Source organism: Bombina bombina, chromosome 8 (genome assembly GCF_027579735.1).
Source record: "Bombina bombina isolate aBomBom1 chromosome 8, aBomBom1.pri, whole genome shotgun sequence".
Taxonomy (NCBI): Eukaryota; Metazoa; Chordata; class Amphibia; order Anura; family Bombinatoridae; genus Bombina; species Bombina bombina.
The window spans coordinates 240,649,695-240,664,868 of NC_069506.1; the positions used below are offsets into that span (position 1 = coordinate 240,649,695).

General features: G+C 39.1%; 1 protein-coding gene and 1 long non-coding RNA gene across 2 annotated transcripts in view; both read left to right on the plus strand.

Moving 5' to 3' along the window:
• Positions 1-1,640: 1,640 nt before the first annotated feature.
• Positions 1,641-6,350, plus strand: LOC128638153 (uncharacterized). Its single transcript, XR_008399051.1, has 3 exons — positions 1,641-1,753; positions 5,529-5,629; positions 6,223-6,350. It is a non-coding gene; the product is annotated as an uncharacterized LOC128638153 (long non-coding RNA).
• A 979-nt stretch (positions 6,351-7,329) lies between these two features.
• Positions 7,330-15,174, plus strand: part of LOC128638966 (sialic acid-binding Ig-like lectin 14) — a 197,050-nt gene continuing 189,205 nt past the window's right edge. Inside the window, exon 1 of the mRNA XM_053691108.1 lies at positions 7,330-7,402. Within this exon, the coding sequence (XP_053547083.1) occupies positions 7,330-7,402 (73 nt within the window). The remainder of the gene's footprint in view (positions 7,403-15,174) is intronic.

A 15,174-nucleotide genomic window follows, 5' to 3' on the forward strand; every position in this document is an offset into this window, starting at 1 on the left:
ACTTAATTTTTAAAAAGTGGAAGTCAAGAAATTTGCCGACAGTATCAGAAATTAAGAATTTTCTTAAGAAACAATGTATTCTAGAGCAGCGAGATACTAACATTGATAAGGAATCTGACATTAAGCTTTTTTTTAAAAAATGGGCACCATTCATCAAATCACTTACAGAGACAGAAATTGATCAAATAATATTCCCTTTCCAAAACTCAGAGATGGTACTTTTGGGAATATGGTAAAGGAAGATGTATTCTGATTTCTCCCCTTCTTCTCCTGTGTGAGGTGTGGGGGGCTCTCTCCCTTTTTTTTTTTTTTTTTTTTTTTTTTTTCTTCTGGTTCTTGTATGGTTGTTCAGGGAAAACAACAAGGGTGGGGAAAAAAAAGGGGAAAAATATATTCCAACAGGGAAACATTGTGGATTGTCTATTGATGCTTAATGTTAATGGTTTGTCTATTTTTTTTTCTTCCTTGAAATTATATGAAAATGTATAAACCTGTTGAAATATAATAAAAATATTTAAAAAAAAAAAAATTGCATGCCCTATCTGAATCATGAAAGTTTAATTTTGACTAGACTGTCCCTTTACCTAAGTTTCTACCTAGCTGGAGTCTGAAGTGATGCTACACTTGTGATTATGTCATTTTTACATCAAAGCTGCTTGGTAACCATATGGGCATCTATGGATTCGATCTAGACTATTGTGAGTTATGTATCTGTCACATGACACTCCATTTGCATAGTCCAGGTACCTTACTTGGCACTCTAGGAGTTACATTGAAGGAGAACTGCTCAAGTCCACCTACCCAAATATTTAATAACTCATATTCTAGTCTTTAGAACAGCACAGAACTCACACATTATTATAAAAATGTGTGAGTTCTGTCTTTTGTGCTGTTCTAAAGACTAGAATATGAGTTATTTTATTAAATATTTGGGTAGGTGGAGTTGAGCAGTTCTCCTTTAATGTAACTCCTAGAGTGCCAAGTACCTGGACTATGCAAATGGAGTGTCGTGTGACAGATACATACACAAGTGTCACTATACGATTGACAAACCACAGGGCTAGGGTGCATTTTATAACATTTTATAAATATACAGAGTTACAGGGTGATTTTTTACAAATTTGGAATCTTGTAGTTGAAAAAACAAACCCCCTTATGGGTCATGGTACCATATATCAAACAGAATTCTAGCACATATTTTTCAACATTAATTTTTTGAACAACACATAAACATTTAAATAAAGTGCAGTTTCACTTCACACTGCAAGTTAAGCAAAAGACTGATGTACAGGGTGGATCTTTTACAGATAATGTCTCAATTGTATAGTTTTTTGTTTTTAACAACTGTACGTTTGCTTCACCTCAATGGGAGCGTCACATTGTAAATAATAGCCATGTTTATCATGCATTGCATGATCTTCTGTAGGTAGAGCAGATGGGGGCTGCATGCGTATTTTTTGCAGGACCATAATGTACTTGCAGAAGTTGCAGAGCTGTATTGGTAATCATTGTTAAAGTGACTGATTAACACTATGGGGAGGGTCTATATATAAACATGCTAAACTGGCACAAATTGATTTTTATTTATTTATTTTTTTTAGCTCAAGCGCTTCTGAAAATGACTTTGCTGTTTTGTATGCTTATGGCCTCATGCGTGTATCATTATTCTCCGTAGCATGAAAAGAGCAGAACAGAACAGTCAGATAAAACACACATTGGAAGGACTACATTAACAGCACTCATGGGATTAAAGGTACATTGAACCCATTTTTTTTCTTTCATGACTCAGATGGAGAATACCATTTTAATAACTTTCTAATTTACTTCTATTATCTAATTTGCTTCATTCTCTTGATATTCTTTCCTGAAAAGTATATCTAGATAGGCTCAGTAGCTTCTGATTGGTATCTGCACTTAGCTGCCTCATGTGATTGGCTCACCCATGTGTATTGCTATTTCTTTAACAAAAGAATGAAGCAAATTAGATAATAGAAGTAAATAGGAATGTTGTTTAAAATCGTATTTTCTATCTGAATCATGAAAGTAAATTTTGTGGCTTAATGTCCCTTTAAGTAAAAAATGAGGAGGTCTCAAAATTTCAAATATACCTTGAATATGTGTGGGAACAAGGTGACCTTATTAACACTATATGAAAGGGGGGGGGAATAAATTAAAACATAACTTAATATGCAGATAAAGATTAAAACTGGAATCACTTTATTAAAAACACACTTAGGATTTATCATTAGGTATGTACTGTTGCATAGTAAAGGTAATAGTGTGCTTTAGGTGCTTGGTTAAATAACATAAAACTGACGTATTGCCATTTGGGTATAGCAATTTTATGTAAATAACATGAGAATGTCTAAATAGCAGAAATGTCAATGTCAATTCTGCTATTTAGACAATCTCATGTTATTTACCTTAACTTGCTATACCCAAATGGCAATACGTCAGTTTTATGTGATTTAACCAAGCACCTAAAGCACACTATTACCTTTACTATGCAACAGTACATACCTAATGATAAATCCTAAGTGTGTTTTTAATAAAGTGATTCCAGTTTTAATCTTTATCTGCATATTAAAAGTTATGTTTTACATTATTTTTCCCCACTTTCATACAGTGTTAATAAGGTCACCTTGTTCCCACACACATATTCAAGCCATATTAAGAATATGTATGTGGGAACAAGGTGACATTATTAACACTATATGAAAGAGGAAAAAAAACATTAAAACATTACTTTTCATGCGCAGATATTATCTGCATATTATTAAAAGTTATGTTTTAATTTATTTTCCCCCATTTCATAGTGTTAATAAGGTCACCTTGTTGTTCCCACACACACATTCAAGCAGGTATATTTTGCAATTTTGCTACGTCCTTCCTTTTCCTCATCACTTGTCTTCCAAGTTCCATAGAACTTGGAAGACAAGTGATGAGGAAAAGGAAGGGAGTGGAAGAGCCTTGAAGTAGGTGATATTATGGAGGTATTGGAGGAGAGAAGTTCTTGAAGTTCTCAAGTAAATAAACTTCCAAGGAAGCTGTGTGAGGCGAGCCTGTGATCGGAATCATCAGAGACACTAAGTGCGCAATGCCGCCATGACTGTCACTGTGACAGTCATGGCGGCGTTGCGCACTTAGTAAACTAACTTAAAAAACTAAGGCAGCGGCAGCTAAGCAGCTTAAAGCTCTTAGCACTCCAGTCCTCGTGAGTGAGTCATGATCTCTAACACTGACTAAACAACAACACACAGTAACACTACTCTCACTGGGTCTGGAGGACTCTGCCTCTCTGTTACTGTACTGTTAGCCACCCCACCCACCACTCACTGGCACTGACCGACGGTCTGACCTGTCACCACCTCCTGAGTCCTGACCAGCCACTAGAGTCAACAGTCAAGCAAGCTAGCAATTTCACTGCTGCATTGATTTGAATTGATTCAGCTCAGCCCTCAGCTCACCTACCTGGCTAGTAGCTATGCTCCGGCTGGGCTCCTAGTCCTCCTGACGTCCAACTCCGGCTGACACCTGACACGACTGACTCCTGCTCCACACGACTCCACAACAGAACACAGACAGTCCACTCCGACTCCTCCTGACCGTCACCGACTCACTCCTCACACAACTGGGCTGGCCTAGGTCACGCTGAGAGGGAGAACTGCATATTAAAAGTTATGTTTTACATTATTTTTCCCCACTTTCATACAGTGTTAATAAGGTCACCTTGTTCCCACACACATATTCAAGCCATATTAAGAATATGTATGTGGGAACAAGGTGACATTATTAACACTATATGAAAGAGGAAAAAAAAAATTAAAACATTACTTTTCATATGCAGATATTATCTGCATATTATTAAAAGTTATGTTTTAATTTATTTTCCCCCATTTCATAGTGTTAATAAGGTCACCTTGTTGTTCCCACACACACATTCAAGCAGGTATATTTTGCAATTTTGATGACATGAGTCTCTGATGATTCCGATCACAGGCTGAGCATATGTGTCTTAATGCAATGTAAAGCCCAAAATTAAAAACAGATGATTTAAATTGAACTCACTGATATGTATGCCGTTATATCCAGAATGTCCAACTTCAGCCTATGAGACCTCTTTTAATATAACTCCTACTACCCAATTCTGCACTTCTTCAAGAGAGACAGATTTGATTCACTAACAGCCTATCCAAAGTTCCCAGTCTCATCATCTTCCATGTTATTGCATGGAGACCATTCATTAAAGGGACATAACAAGGTTGATAGCATGCCAGACAAGGCTGTTTAGATCTACATGCAGGGCATCAGAGGAGCAGATCTAAGTACAAACACACAGAGTAAGTATTCTCTGCGCACTGTGTACACAGGCTTTGTCTATGCATTGACCAATAAAGCTTTTTTTGCTTTACAGCAGTACAGCCCTGGCAAACTATTGATGTTCAACTTACTTAGTCATTTTAAAGCTCATGCCCTTACCATTAGTTAGCGTCAGGATCACACTGTGTCTAGAGGAGATTAGAAGAATTGAGAGACTGTGAGACAGACAGCGCACACACAGTCACAGTGTCAGTGAAAGAGAGACTAAGGGAATAAGCTTTAGTTTAGACTCTGGACACAGAGACAGGTAGGTTATGGTATTATTGTATTATTTAAAAATAATAGTTTATACTGACACAGACAGGCAGCAGCCTCATCCTCTAATACATGACTCACTCACTCATAGGAATACTTTACTAGGAGGTTCTTTATTATAAAAGTAATTTTATAAAATGATGCATCATTTCACACAAAAAGTGACAGTCCACTTCCATGATGTTCCAACAGTTCCATCCATCATTAGGTAATGATTCCTTCCTTCTATTCAATATATTTAGTCTGTTGCACAATTTTTTTATTCTCCTTTAAAAAATTGGCATAAAAATAAAAAAGGTATTTTTATGCCAATTTTTTAAAGGAGAATAAAAAAATTGTGCAACAGACTAAATATATTGAATAGAAGGAAGGAATCATTACCTAATGATGGATGGAACTGTTGGAACATCATGGAAGTGGACTGTCACTTTTTGTGTGAAATGATGCATCATTTTATAAAATTACTTTTATAATAAAGAACCTCCTAGTAAAGTATTCCTATGAGTGAGGAATGTATTAGAGGATGAGGCTGCTGCCTGTCTGTGTCAGTATAAACTATTATTTTTCAATAATACAATAATACCATAACCTACCTGTCTCTGTGTCCAGAGTCTAAACTAAAGCTTATTCCCTTAGTCTCTCTTTCACTGACACTGTGACTGTGTGTGCGCTGTGACTGTCTGTCTCACAGTCTCTCAATTCTTCTAATCTCCTCTAGACTTGACACTCAGTCACAGTAGAGCGGCAGCGGCAGACCATGGGGGGTGATATATGACAATGGCTAATTACGAGTGCGCCTGGGCTGGGATGTCACTCAGTTCCTGTCTGACTGTAGAGCAACAATTCAGTTAGGCCAGTTTATACTCACAATAAACCACTGCTGTTACTTGCAGATTTGTTTATGGAGAGCCTTTCCCACCCATATTCACTGGAGGATCAGGAACACATGTTACACTGTCTGAGTGAGAACAGTATGGAACCAAAGACCAGCAAGGTGAGAAATGTTAAAAAAACCATAATAGTGGAAAAATGACATTCTCTGATTCATTAGAGCATGTCATTTTAAGACTATCAACCCGGCACTACTGTGTACTTAACCCCCGCCCAGTAGAAGTACAACTCAGGACCCGCAGACCATTGCTGGTCCTGAGCAGCGTTGCTGATACGATCAGTAGTGCTAGTTACACATCTGAGTCATGTGACTAGCACTGCTGATTGGATTTCTCTCATTATCTCATCTCCCTTCTCATATTTGTTCCCTGTGTTTCAGCCCTTTTCTCCAATCTTTTTTTTTTAGCACATTCCTACTACCCCTTTCAGTGTTGAGGCTCCACGCTGATGCTGCTTATCGTTGCATGGTCTTTTGTTGAAGGGCTAAGCAGTTTCAAGTAGCAGACAGCCTGTTTAGAGCTTGTGTCCATATCTATTAATTAGCCTTTGAATGAACCTTTAAAAGCTGTTAATTCTACACAAGTGACTGGAGTGATGTTGTATAGAAACACAACTTAAGTGTATGTTATTTATACTTAGGTTGCCTGTATTACTCTCTACTGTTACCATCCTTCAATCTCTTACCTCTGTCTACAGGACTCTGGGATTACTTGGGATACCTTAAGTTCAGGGGTCCACTCTTGGGACAGTCAGATAGACCCACTGAGCTTTAAAAGTGATTCTCTTCTGTTTGGTGGAGGAGACACAATTGCACCCAGTTATTTCAATGGTATGTTTAAATCACTTTGAGTCAATTGGCTAATTAATGTGTGTGTATATATATATATTCTCTTGGGGTTAGCCTGGAGGGAGTAGTTGTGGAAAGGGGCTGAGAAACTTGGAATGATGGTGACTAGAAGGAATAATAAAGTAGTATGTAGGACGTGTAAAAGCAGGGAGAGGAGTAAGAGTGGCTTGGAGATAAGTGTGTTTGAAAGGTAAGAGGGCAATATTCAAGGAGAGAGTGGGAAGTGGGAAAGGGATAGTGAAAAGGAGTTGTAGAAATTTACAATAAATTTTAACAGTAAAGGTAACAGTATCTTAAAGTAAAGGGAAATGGGAAGTATAGAAAATGGTATGCCCAAAGAGAACAAGTTAAGCAATAAGGGTCAATAAGATAATAGCAAAACTAACAAGCATATTATAGGAGTTAGTGGTGGAAATATGATTGACTAGAGAGGGGAGGGATTGGTCTGAGCAGAGGGGTAACTGAAAGAATACAGACATTTCAGAGTAAAAGATAACAAGCTACTGTGTGGACCTGCAAAGATTAAAAAGTGCAAAAGCAGTGAAGTGTGGAAGGTGGGAGCAGATGAAACATGACATTGGACGTTTGGGTTAGGAGGGGGATAAAAGGAGAGATAGTTAGATACACAGAGAGCATATATAAATGGGGGAGGAAAAGGGAAAAACAACACAAAAGGAGAATGATAGGGAATCCTGCAGCAGCCTGCTGGCCTGGAAGCCGGAAACTGCGGCTGTGCTGCCTGGTCAATTACCGCAATTGTGGACTCTGACTCAGCTTCTTTCCATTCCAGCTTCCTTGGAAGTTTATTTACTTGAAATTCAAGAACTTCTCTCCTCCAATACCTCCATAATATCACCTACTTCAAGGCTCTTCCACTCCAGTCCTTTTCCTCATCACTTGTCTTCCAAGTTTGATGAGGAAAAGGAAGGGAGTGGAAGAGCCTGAATTATGATATTATGGAGGTATTGGAGGAGAGAAATTCTTTAAGTGTTCTCGAGACTCAAGTAAATAAACTTCAAAGGAAGCTGTGTGAGGCGAGCCTGTGATCATCGGAATCATCAGAGACTAAGTGCGCAACGCCGCCATGACTGTCACTGTGACAGTCATGGCGGCGTTGCGCACTTAGTAAAAGTTAACTGAAAAAACTAAGCAGCTTAAAAAGCTCTTAACACTCCAGTCCAGTCCTCGTGAGCGGTGAGTGAGACAACAACAGTAAAACACACAGTCTCACTGGGTCTGGACTGGAGGACTCTGCCTCTCTGTTACAGTTACTGTGGCTGGTCAGGACTCAGGAGGAGGTGAGGGTGACAGGTCACTCAGACGACCGTCGGTCAGTGCCAGTGAGTGGTGGGTCGGGTGGCTAATAACAGGAGGAGTAGTACACTCCTGTTATTAGCCACCCGACCCACCACTCACTGGCACTGACCGACGGTCGTCTGAACTGTCACCCTCACACCTCCTGAGTCCTCCTGACCAGCCAGCCACAAGAGCAATAGCAATTTCACTGACTGCTGCATTGAGCTCAGCCGACAGCCCTCACCTACCTCCTGGCTAGTAGCTACGCTCCGGCTGGGCTCCTAGTCCTCCACCTCCAGGCTCCAGTCCTCCGGCTGACAGTGACACCTCCTGACTCCAACACAGAACACTCCTGCTCCGCTCCTGACCGTCACCGACCGACTCACTCCTGAGACTCCTCCAAACAACTGGGCTGGCCTAGGTCACGCTCTGAGACAGAGACTGGGAGAACTGCAGCAGCACGTCCGGTCCGTCGTCTTCAATCTCTGCTCTGACGCCGGTCGCACGTGACACTGACTGCGCATCAACCTGACCACCAATGCGGCTGCGCAACAATTTCCCGCCCGGCAACTCAGCCTAGAGACTCAGACATACTGATGCCTGATTGGCTGAGCGGCCGGGCAGGCAGGGCTCAGGGCTCCCGAGGCTAGCCTCCGGTGGGAGCAGTTATGGGCTGCATTAGAGACTGCTGCATTAGTTATTATTCCCCACTGGGTGGCAGTCTCTAAAGCAGCCCATAACATAACAGACTATTAGATTCATATTGCGCAATGGAAGGACAGCTGGCCTCTTACCTTCTTGCGCAATATGAATGCAATAGTAATTACGGAGGAAACGGAAAAAATAAAATTGTAAGAAGCATAATTTGGTGGAGGGGTGGGGGGGTAGGGGGGGTCACCTTTCACATGTTAAAAAAAAAAAATAAGAAAAAAAAAAACATTTTATTTTATTTTTTTTTATTATTAAAAACTAGATGTAATTCCCACATTGGCCAGGGGAGGCACTGCCTCACCTGCCTCTAATGAATGCACGTCACTGATATATACACAAATACATACAAATAAATACAAATAAAGATAAAATTAAATTGAACATAGTGGAACATAAGAAAAGAAAACAATAAACACCTGATTAGAATATTTGGGCATAAATACTGGAAAAATATGAGTGCCTGCATTAGAGTTTATGTTCCACTGTGTTCAATTTAATTTTATTTTTATTTTTATTTATTTGCATATATTTGTATATATATATTTTTCGATTTGTGCTGCTGTCCAGCTGCTGATGTGTGCTGTATATTGAAGATGATTGCCAATCCTATAGGAAATAAAAGCTTCTGAATAAACAAAAAAGCTTTTCAAAATTTGGCCGAGTTAAATGGTCTAGTAGTAAAATGTAGGAAGATTAAAAAATGTATATAGTGTATTTAATTTTATTTATTGGCCCAATACATGTTGTCATGCACAGCAAAAGAGATTTGCTAGAAATGCAAGAAATCAACAGCTAGAAAATCTGTTTCGAAAATGCGTTCTTCCAATGTCTGTATTAAGTTGATATTGTCATTTCTGTAATGTTAATTACAGTATACATATTTGAAATGCAATTTACCTTGGTAATCAGATTGTAAAACAGATCTTATTCTTTAGAATTCTGGGATATTTGCCTGCATTCTAGATTCATGGCACATGTTTTTCTAAAAACAAGACCAAAAATGTGTGTTTTTAAATGACATGATTTTCCATATAACAGATCTTATGTTTCCATCTGGGGTCACTATTAGAAATATTACAAGGGTGTGAAATAAATGATATACCTAAAAAATGAAATCTATACTTTAGAGGTTATTGTGGTATTTTTTTTATTCTCATTATCCTGAACAGTAAACACTTTTTCTGTGCAGTGAGAAGAAAAAAAATTGGAATTAAATTTCACAGCTTTGTTCTTTGGAGGTGGACAAATTGAGATGCATTTTTTAATCCCTTTATTGTAGACTAGGTTATAAGCCTGCAAAGGGGGCAGTCTATGTTTTTTTTTTAAACAAAAAAACTAACCCCCTAAAACACTAAAGCTCCAAATAAGTACTCAAGGTTCCTGAAGTCCGGCGGAGAAGGTCTTCTTCCAGGCGAGTCCATCACCTTCATCCACAGCAAAGGCATTGCGGAGACGAGATACGGAGCGGTGTTCTCAGATATTAATGTTAGTTTTTTTTTTACATTTTTATTTTTTAAATTAGGTTTTTTTGAGCAATTTGAAAAAGAGCTGAATGCCCTTTTAAGGGCAGTGTAAAATAGCTGAATGCCCTTTTAAGGGCAATGCCCATACAAATGCCCCTTTAGGGGCAAAGGGAAGTTTAGGTTTTTTAGTGTTAGTTTTTTTATTTCGGGGGGTTTGGTGGTGGGTTTTACTGTTAGGGGGGACTTGGTTTATTTTTAATGTAAATGAGCTGATTTCTTTAGGGCAATGCCCTACAAAAAGCCCTTTTAAGGGCTATTGGTAGTTTAGCATTAGATTAGGGGGTGGTTTTTTTTGGGGGGGGGCTTTTTATTTTCATAGGGATTAGGTTTAATTTCTTTATTTTGGATAATGTTGTTTATTATTTTGTGCAATGTTAGAATTTTTTTATTTTCTGTAATTATTATTTTCGGCTAGATTTAGAGTTCTGCAGCCAAAGGGGTGCATTAGCGACGCATGCTTTTTTCCCCCCACACCTTTTAAATACCGCTGGTATTTAGAGTTCACAGAAGGGCTGCGTTAGGCCCCAAAAAGGGAGCGTATAGCATAATTTACCGCTATCTGCCGCACCCGCTATCGCTGACCCCTGCATATTATTATTAACCCCTAATCTGCCGCTCCATACACCGCCGCAACCTACATTATAGCTATGTATCCATAATCTGCTGCCCCTAACCCCCGCCGACCCCTATATTATATTTATTACCCCCTAATCTGCCCCCCCCCAACGTCACCAATACTTACCTACAATTATTAACCCCTAATCTGCCGACCGGACCTCACCGCTATTCTAATAAATGTATTAACCCCTAAAGCTAAGTCTAACCCTAACCCTAACACCCCCCCTAAGTTAAATATAATTTTTATCTAACGAAATAAAATAAATCTTATTAAATAAATTATTCCTATTGAAAGCTAAATACTTACCTGTAAAATAAACCCTAATATAGCTACAATATAAATAAAAATTAATTGAAAAGCTCTTTTACCTTACCAGCCCTTAAAAGGGCCTTTTGCGGAGCATTCCACAAATAATTCTGCTCTTTTGCCTGTAAAAAAAAACATACAATACCCCCCCCAACATTACAACCCACCACCCACATACCCCTAATCTAACCCTATCCCCCCTTAAATAAACCTAACACTAAGCCCCTGAAGATCTCCCTACCTTGTCTTCACAACGCCGGGTATCACCGATCCGTCCAGAAGAGGGTCCAAAGTCTTCATCCTATCCGGGCAATGTCTTCATCGAAGCGGGGGCTGAAGAGGTCCATCATCCGGCTGAAGTCTTCATCCAAGCGGGGGCTGAAGAGGTCCATCATCCGGCTGAAGTCTTCATCCAGGCGGGGGCTGAAGAGGTCCATCATCCGGCTGAAGTCTTCTATCAAGTGGCATCTTCAATCTTCTTTCTTCCGGCTCCATCTTCATCCCACCGACGCGGAACATCCTTCCTCCACGACGAACTCCCGACGAATGACAGTTCCTTTAAGGGACGTAATCCAAGATGGCGTCCCTCGAATTCCGATTGGCTGATAGGATTCTATCAGCCAATCGGAATTAAGGTAGGAATAATCTGATTGGCTGATGGAATCAGCCAATCAGATTCAAGTTCAATCCGATTGGCTGATCCAATCAGCCAATCAGATTGAGCTTGCATTCTATTGGCTGATCGGAACAGCCAATAGAATGTGAGCTCAATCGGAATTCGAGGGACACCATCTTGGATGACGTCCCTTAAAGGAACCATCATTCGTCGGGAGTTCGTCGTGGAAGAAGGATGTTCCGCGTTGGCGGGATGAAGATGGAGCCGGAAGAAACAAGATTGAAGATGCCACTTGATAGAAGACTTCAGCCAGATGATGGACCTGTTCAGCCCCCGCTTGGATGAAGACTTCAGCCGGATGATGGACCTCTTCAGCCCCCGCTTGGATGAAGACTTCAGCCGGATGATGGACCTCTTCAGCCCCCGCTTGGATGAAGACTTCAGCCGGATGATGGACCTCTTCAGCCCCCGCTAGGATGAAGACATCGCCCGGATAGGATGAATACTTCGGACCCTCTTCTGGACGGATCGGTGATACCCGGCGTGGTGAAGACAAGGTAGGGAGATCTTCAGGGGCTTAGTGTTAGGTTTATTTAAGGGGGTTTGGGTTAGATTAGGGGTATGTGGGTGGTGGGTTGTAATGTTGGGGGGGGGTATTGTATGTTTTTTTTTACAGGCAAAAGAGCAGAATTCTTTGGGGCATGCCCCGCAAAAGGCCCTTTTAAGGGCTGGTAAGGTAAAAGAGCTTTTAAATTTTTATTTTAGAATAGGGTAGGGCATTTTTTTTATTTTGGCTGGCTTTGTTATTTTATTAGGGGGCTTAGAGTAGGTGTAATTAGCTTAAAATTGTTGTAATATTTTAAAATGTTTGTAAATTATTTTTTTATTTTTTGTACTTTAGTTAGTGTATTTATTTGTATTTATTTGTAGGTATTTGTATTTAATTTATTTATTCATAGTGTAGTGTTAAGTTTAATTGTAACTTAGGTTAGGATTTATTTTACAGGTAATTTTGTAATTATTTTAACTAGGTAGCTATTAAATAGTTATTAACTATTTAATAGCTATTGTACCTGGTTAAAATAAATACAAAGTTGCCTGTAAAATAAATATTAATCCTAAAATAGCTACAATATAATTATTATTTATATTGTAGCTATATTAGGGTTTATTTTACAGGTAAGTATTTAGCTTTAAATAGGAATAATTTATTTAATAAGATTTATTTTATTCTGTTAGATAAAAATTATATTTAACTTTGTTTGTTAGGGTTAGACTTAGCTTTAGGGGTTAATACATTTATTAGAGTAGCGGTGAGGTTCGGTCGGCAGATAACTATTCTACCTAGTTAAAATAAATACAAACTTGCCTGTAAAATAAAAATAAACCCTAAGCTAGATACAATGTAACTATTAGTTATATTGTAGCTAGTTAGGGTTTATTTTATAGGTAAGTATTTAGTTTTAAATAGGAATTATTTAGTTAATGATAGGAATTTTTATTTAGATTTATTTAAATTATATTTAAGTTAGGGGGTGTTAGGGTTAGGTTTAGGAATTAATACATTTAATATTGTGGCGGCGACATTGGGGGCGGCAGATTAGGGGTTAATAAATGTAGGTAGGTGGCGGCGATGTTAGGGACGGCAGATTAGGGATTAATAATAATAAACTAATGTTTGTGAGGCGAGAGTGCGGCGGTTTAGGGGTTAATATGTTTATTATAGTGGCGGCGACATTGGAGGCAGCAGATTAAGGGGTTAATAAATATAATGTAGGCGGCGGTGTCTGGAGCGGCAGATTAGGGGTTAATAATTTTCTTTTAGTGTTTGCAATGCGGGAGGGCCTCGGTTTAGGGGTTAATAGGTAGTTTATGGGTGTTAGTGTACTTTTTAGCACTTTAGTTATGAGTTTTATGTTAACGCGTTGTACATAAAACTCATAACTAATGCCTTTCAGTTTACGGTATTTATCTTGAAGTTTTAGGGTGTGCCTCTCACTTTTTGGCCTCCCAGGACAGACTTGTAATACCGGCGCTATGAAAAGTCCCATAAAAAAAAGGGTTTACAAAGTTTATGTAAGACGTTTTGCGGTAAGGCCAAAAAAAGTGTGCAGTGACCCTAAACCTGCAAGGCTTGTAATACCAGCGGGCGTAAAAAAGCAGCGTTAGCACCTATTAACGCTGCTTTTTCAGCTACTGCAAAACTCATAATCTAGCCGAAAGAAGACTAACGCCTAGATTTAGAGTTCTGCGTTAGCCGTCCAAACCAGCGTTAGGGGGTCCTAACGCTGGTTTTGGCCGCCCGCTGGTATTTAGAGTCAGTCAGGAAAGGGTCTAACACTCACTTTCCAGCCGCGACTTTTCCATACCGCAGATCCCCCTACGCCAATTGCGTATCCTATCTTTTAAGTGGGATCTTTCTAACGCCGGTATTTAGAGTCTTGGCTGAAGTGAGCGTTAGAAATCTAACGACAAGACTCCAGCCGCAGAGAAAAGCCAGGAGTTAAGAGCTTTATGGGCTAACGCCGGTTCATAAAGCTCTTAACTACTGTGCTCTAAAGTACACTAACACCCATAAACTACCAATGTACCCCTTAACCGAGGCCCCCCACATCGCCACCACTCTATTACATTTTTTTAACCCCTAATCTGCCGACCGCACACCGCCGCAACCTACATTATCCCTATGTACCCCTAATCTGCTGCCCCTAACACTGCCGACACCTACATAATATTTATTAACCCCTAATCTGCCCACCCAATGTTGCCGCTACCTTACCTACAATTATTAACCCCTAATCTGCCGACCGAACCTCACCGCTACTCTAATAAATGTATTAACCCCTAAAGCTAAGTCTAACCCTAACAAACAAAGTTAAATATAATTTTTATCTAACAGAATAAAATAAATCTTATTAAATAAATTATTCCTATTTAAAGCTAAATACTTACCTGTAAAATAAACCCTAATATAGCTACAATATAAATAATAATTATATTGTAGCTATTTTAGGATTAATATTTATTTTACAGGCAACTTTGTATTTATTTTAACCAGGTACAATAGCTATTAAATAGTTAATAACTATTTAATAGCTACCTAGTTAAAATAATTACAAAATTACCTGTAAAATAAATCCTAACCTAAGTTACAATTAAACCTAACACTACACTATGAATAAATAAATTAAATACAAATACCTACAAATAAATACAAATAAATACACTAACTAAAGTACAAAAAATAAAAAAATAATTTACAAACATTTTAAAATATTACAACAATTTTAAGCTAATTACACCTACTCTAAGCCCCCTAATAAAATAACAAAGCCAGCCAAAATAAAAAAAATGCCCTACCCTATTCTAAAATAAAAATTTAAAAGCTCTTTTACCTTACCAGCCCTTAAAAGGGCCTTTTGCGGGGCATGCCCCAAAGAATTCTGCTCTTTTGCCTGTAAAAAAAAACATACAATACCCCCCCAACATTACAACCCACCACCCACATACCCCTAATCTAACCCAAACCCCCTTAAATAAACCTAACACTAAGCCCCTGAAGATCTCCCTACCTTGTCTTCACCACGCCGGGTATCACCGATCCGTCCAGAAGAGGGTCCGAAGTATTCATCCTATCCGGGCGATGTCTTCATCCTAGCGGGGGCTGAAGAGGTCCATCATCCGGCTGAAGTCTTCATCCAAGCGGGGGCTGAAGAGGTCCATCATCCGG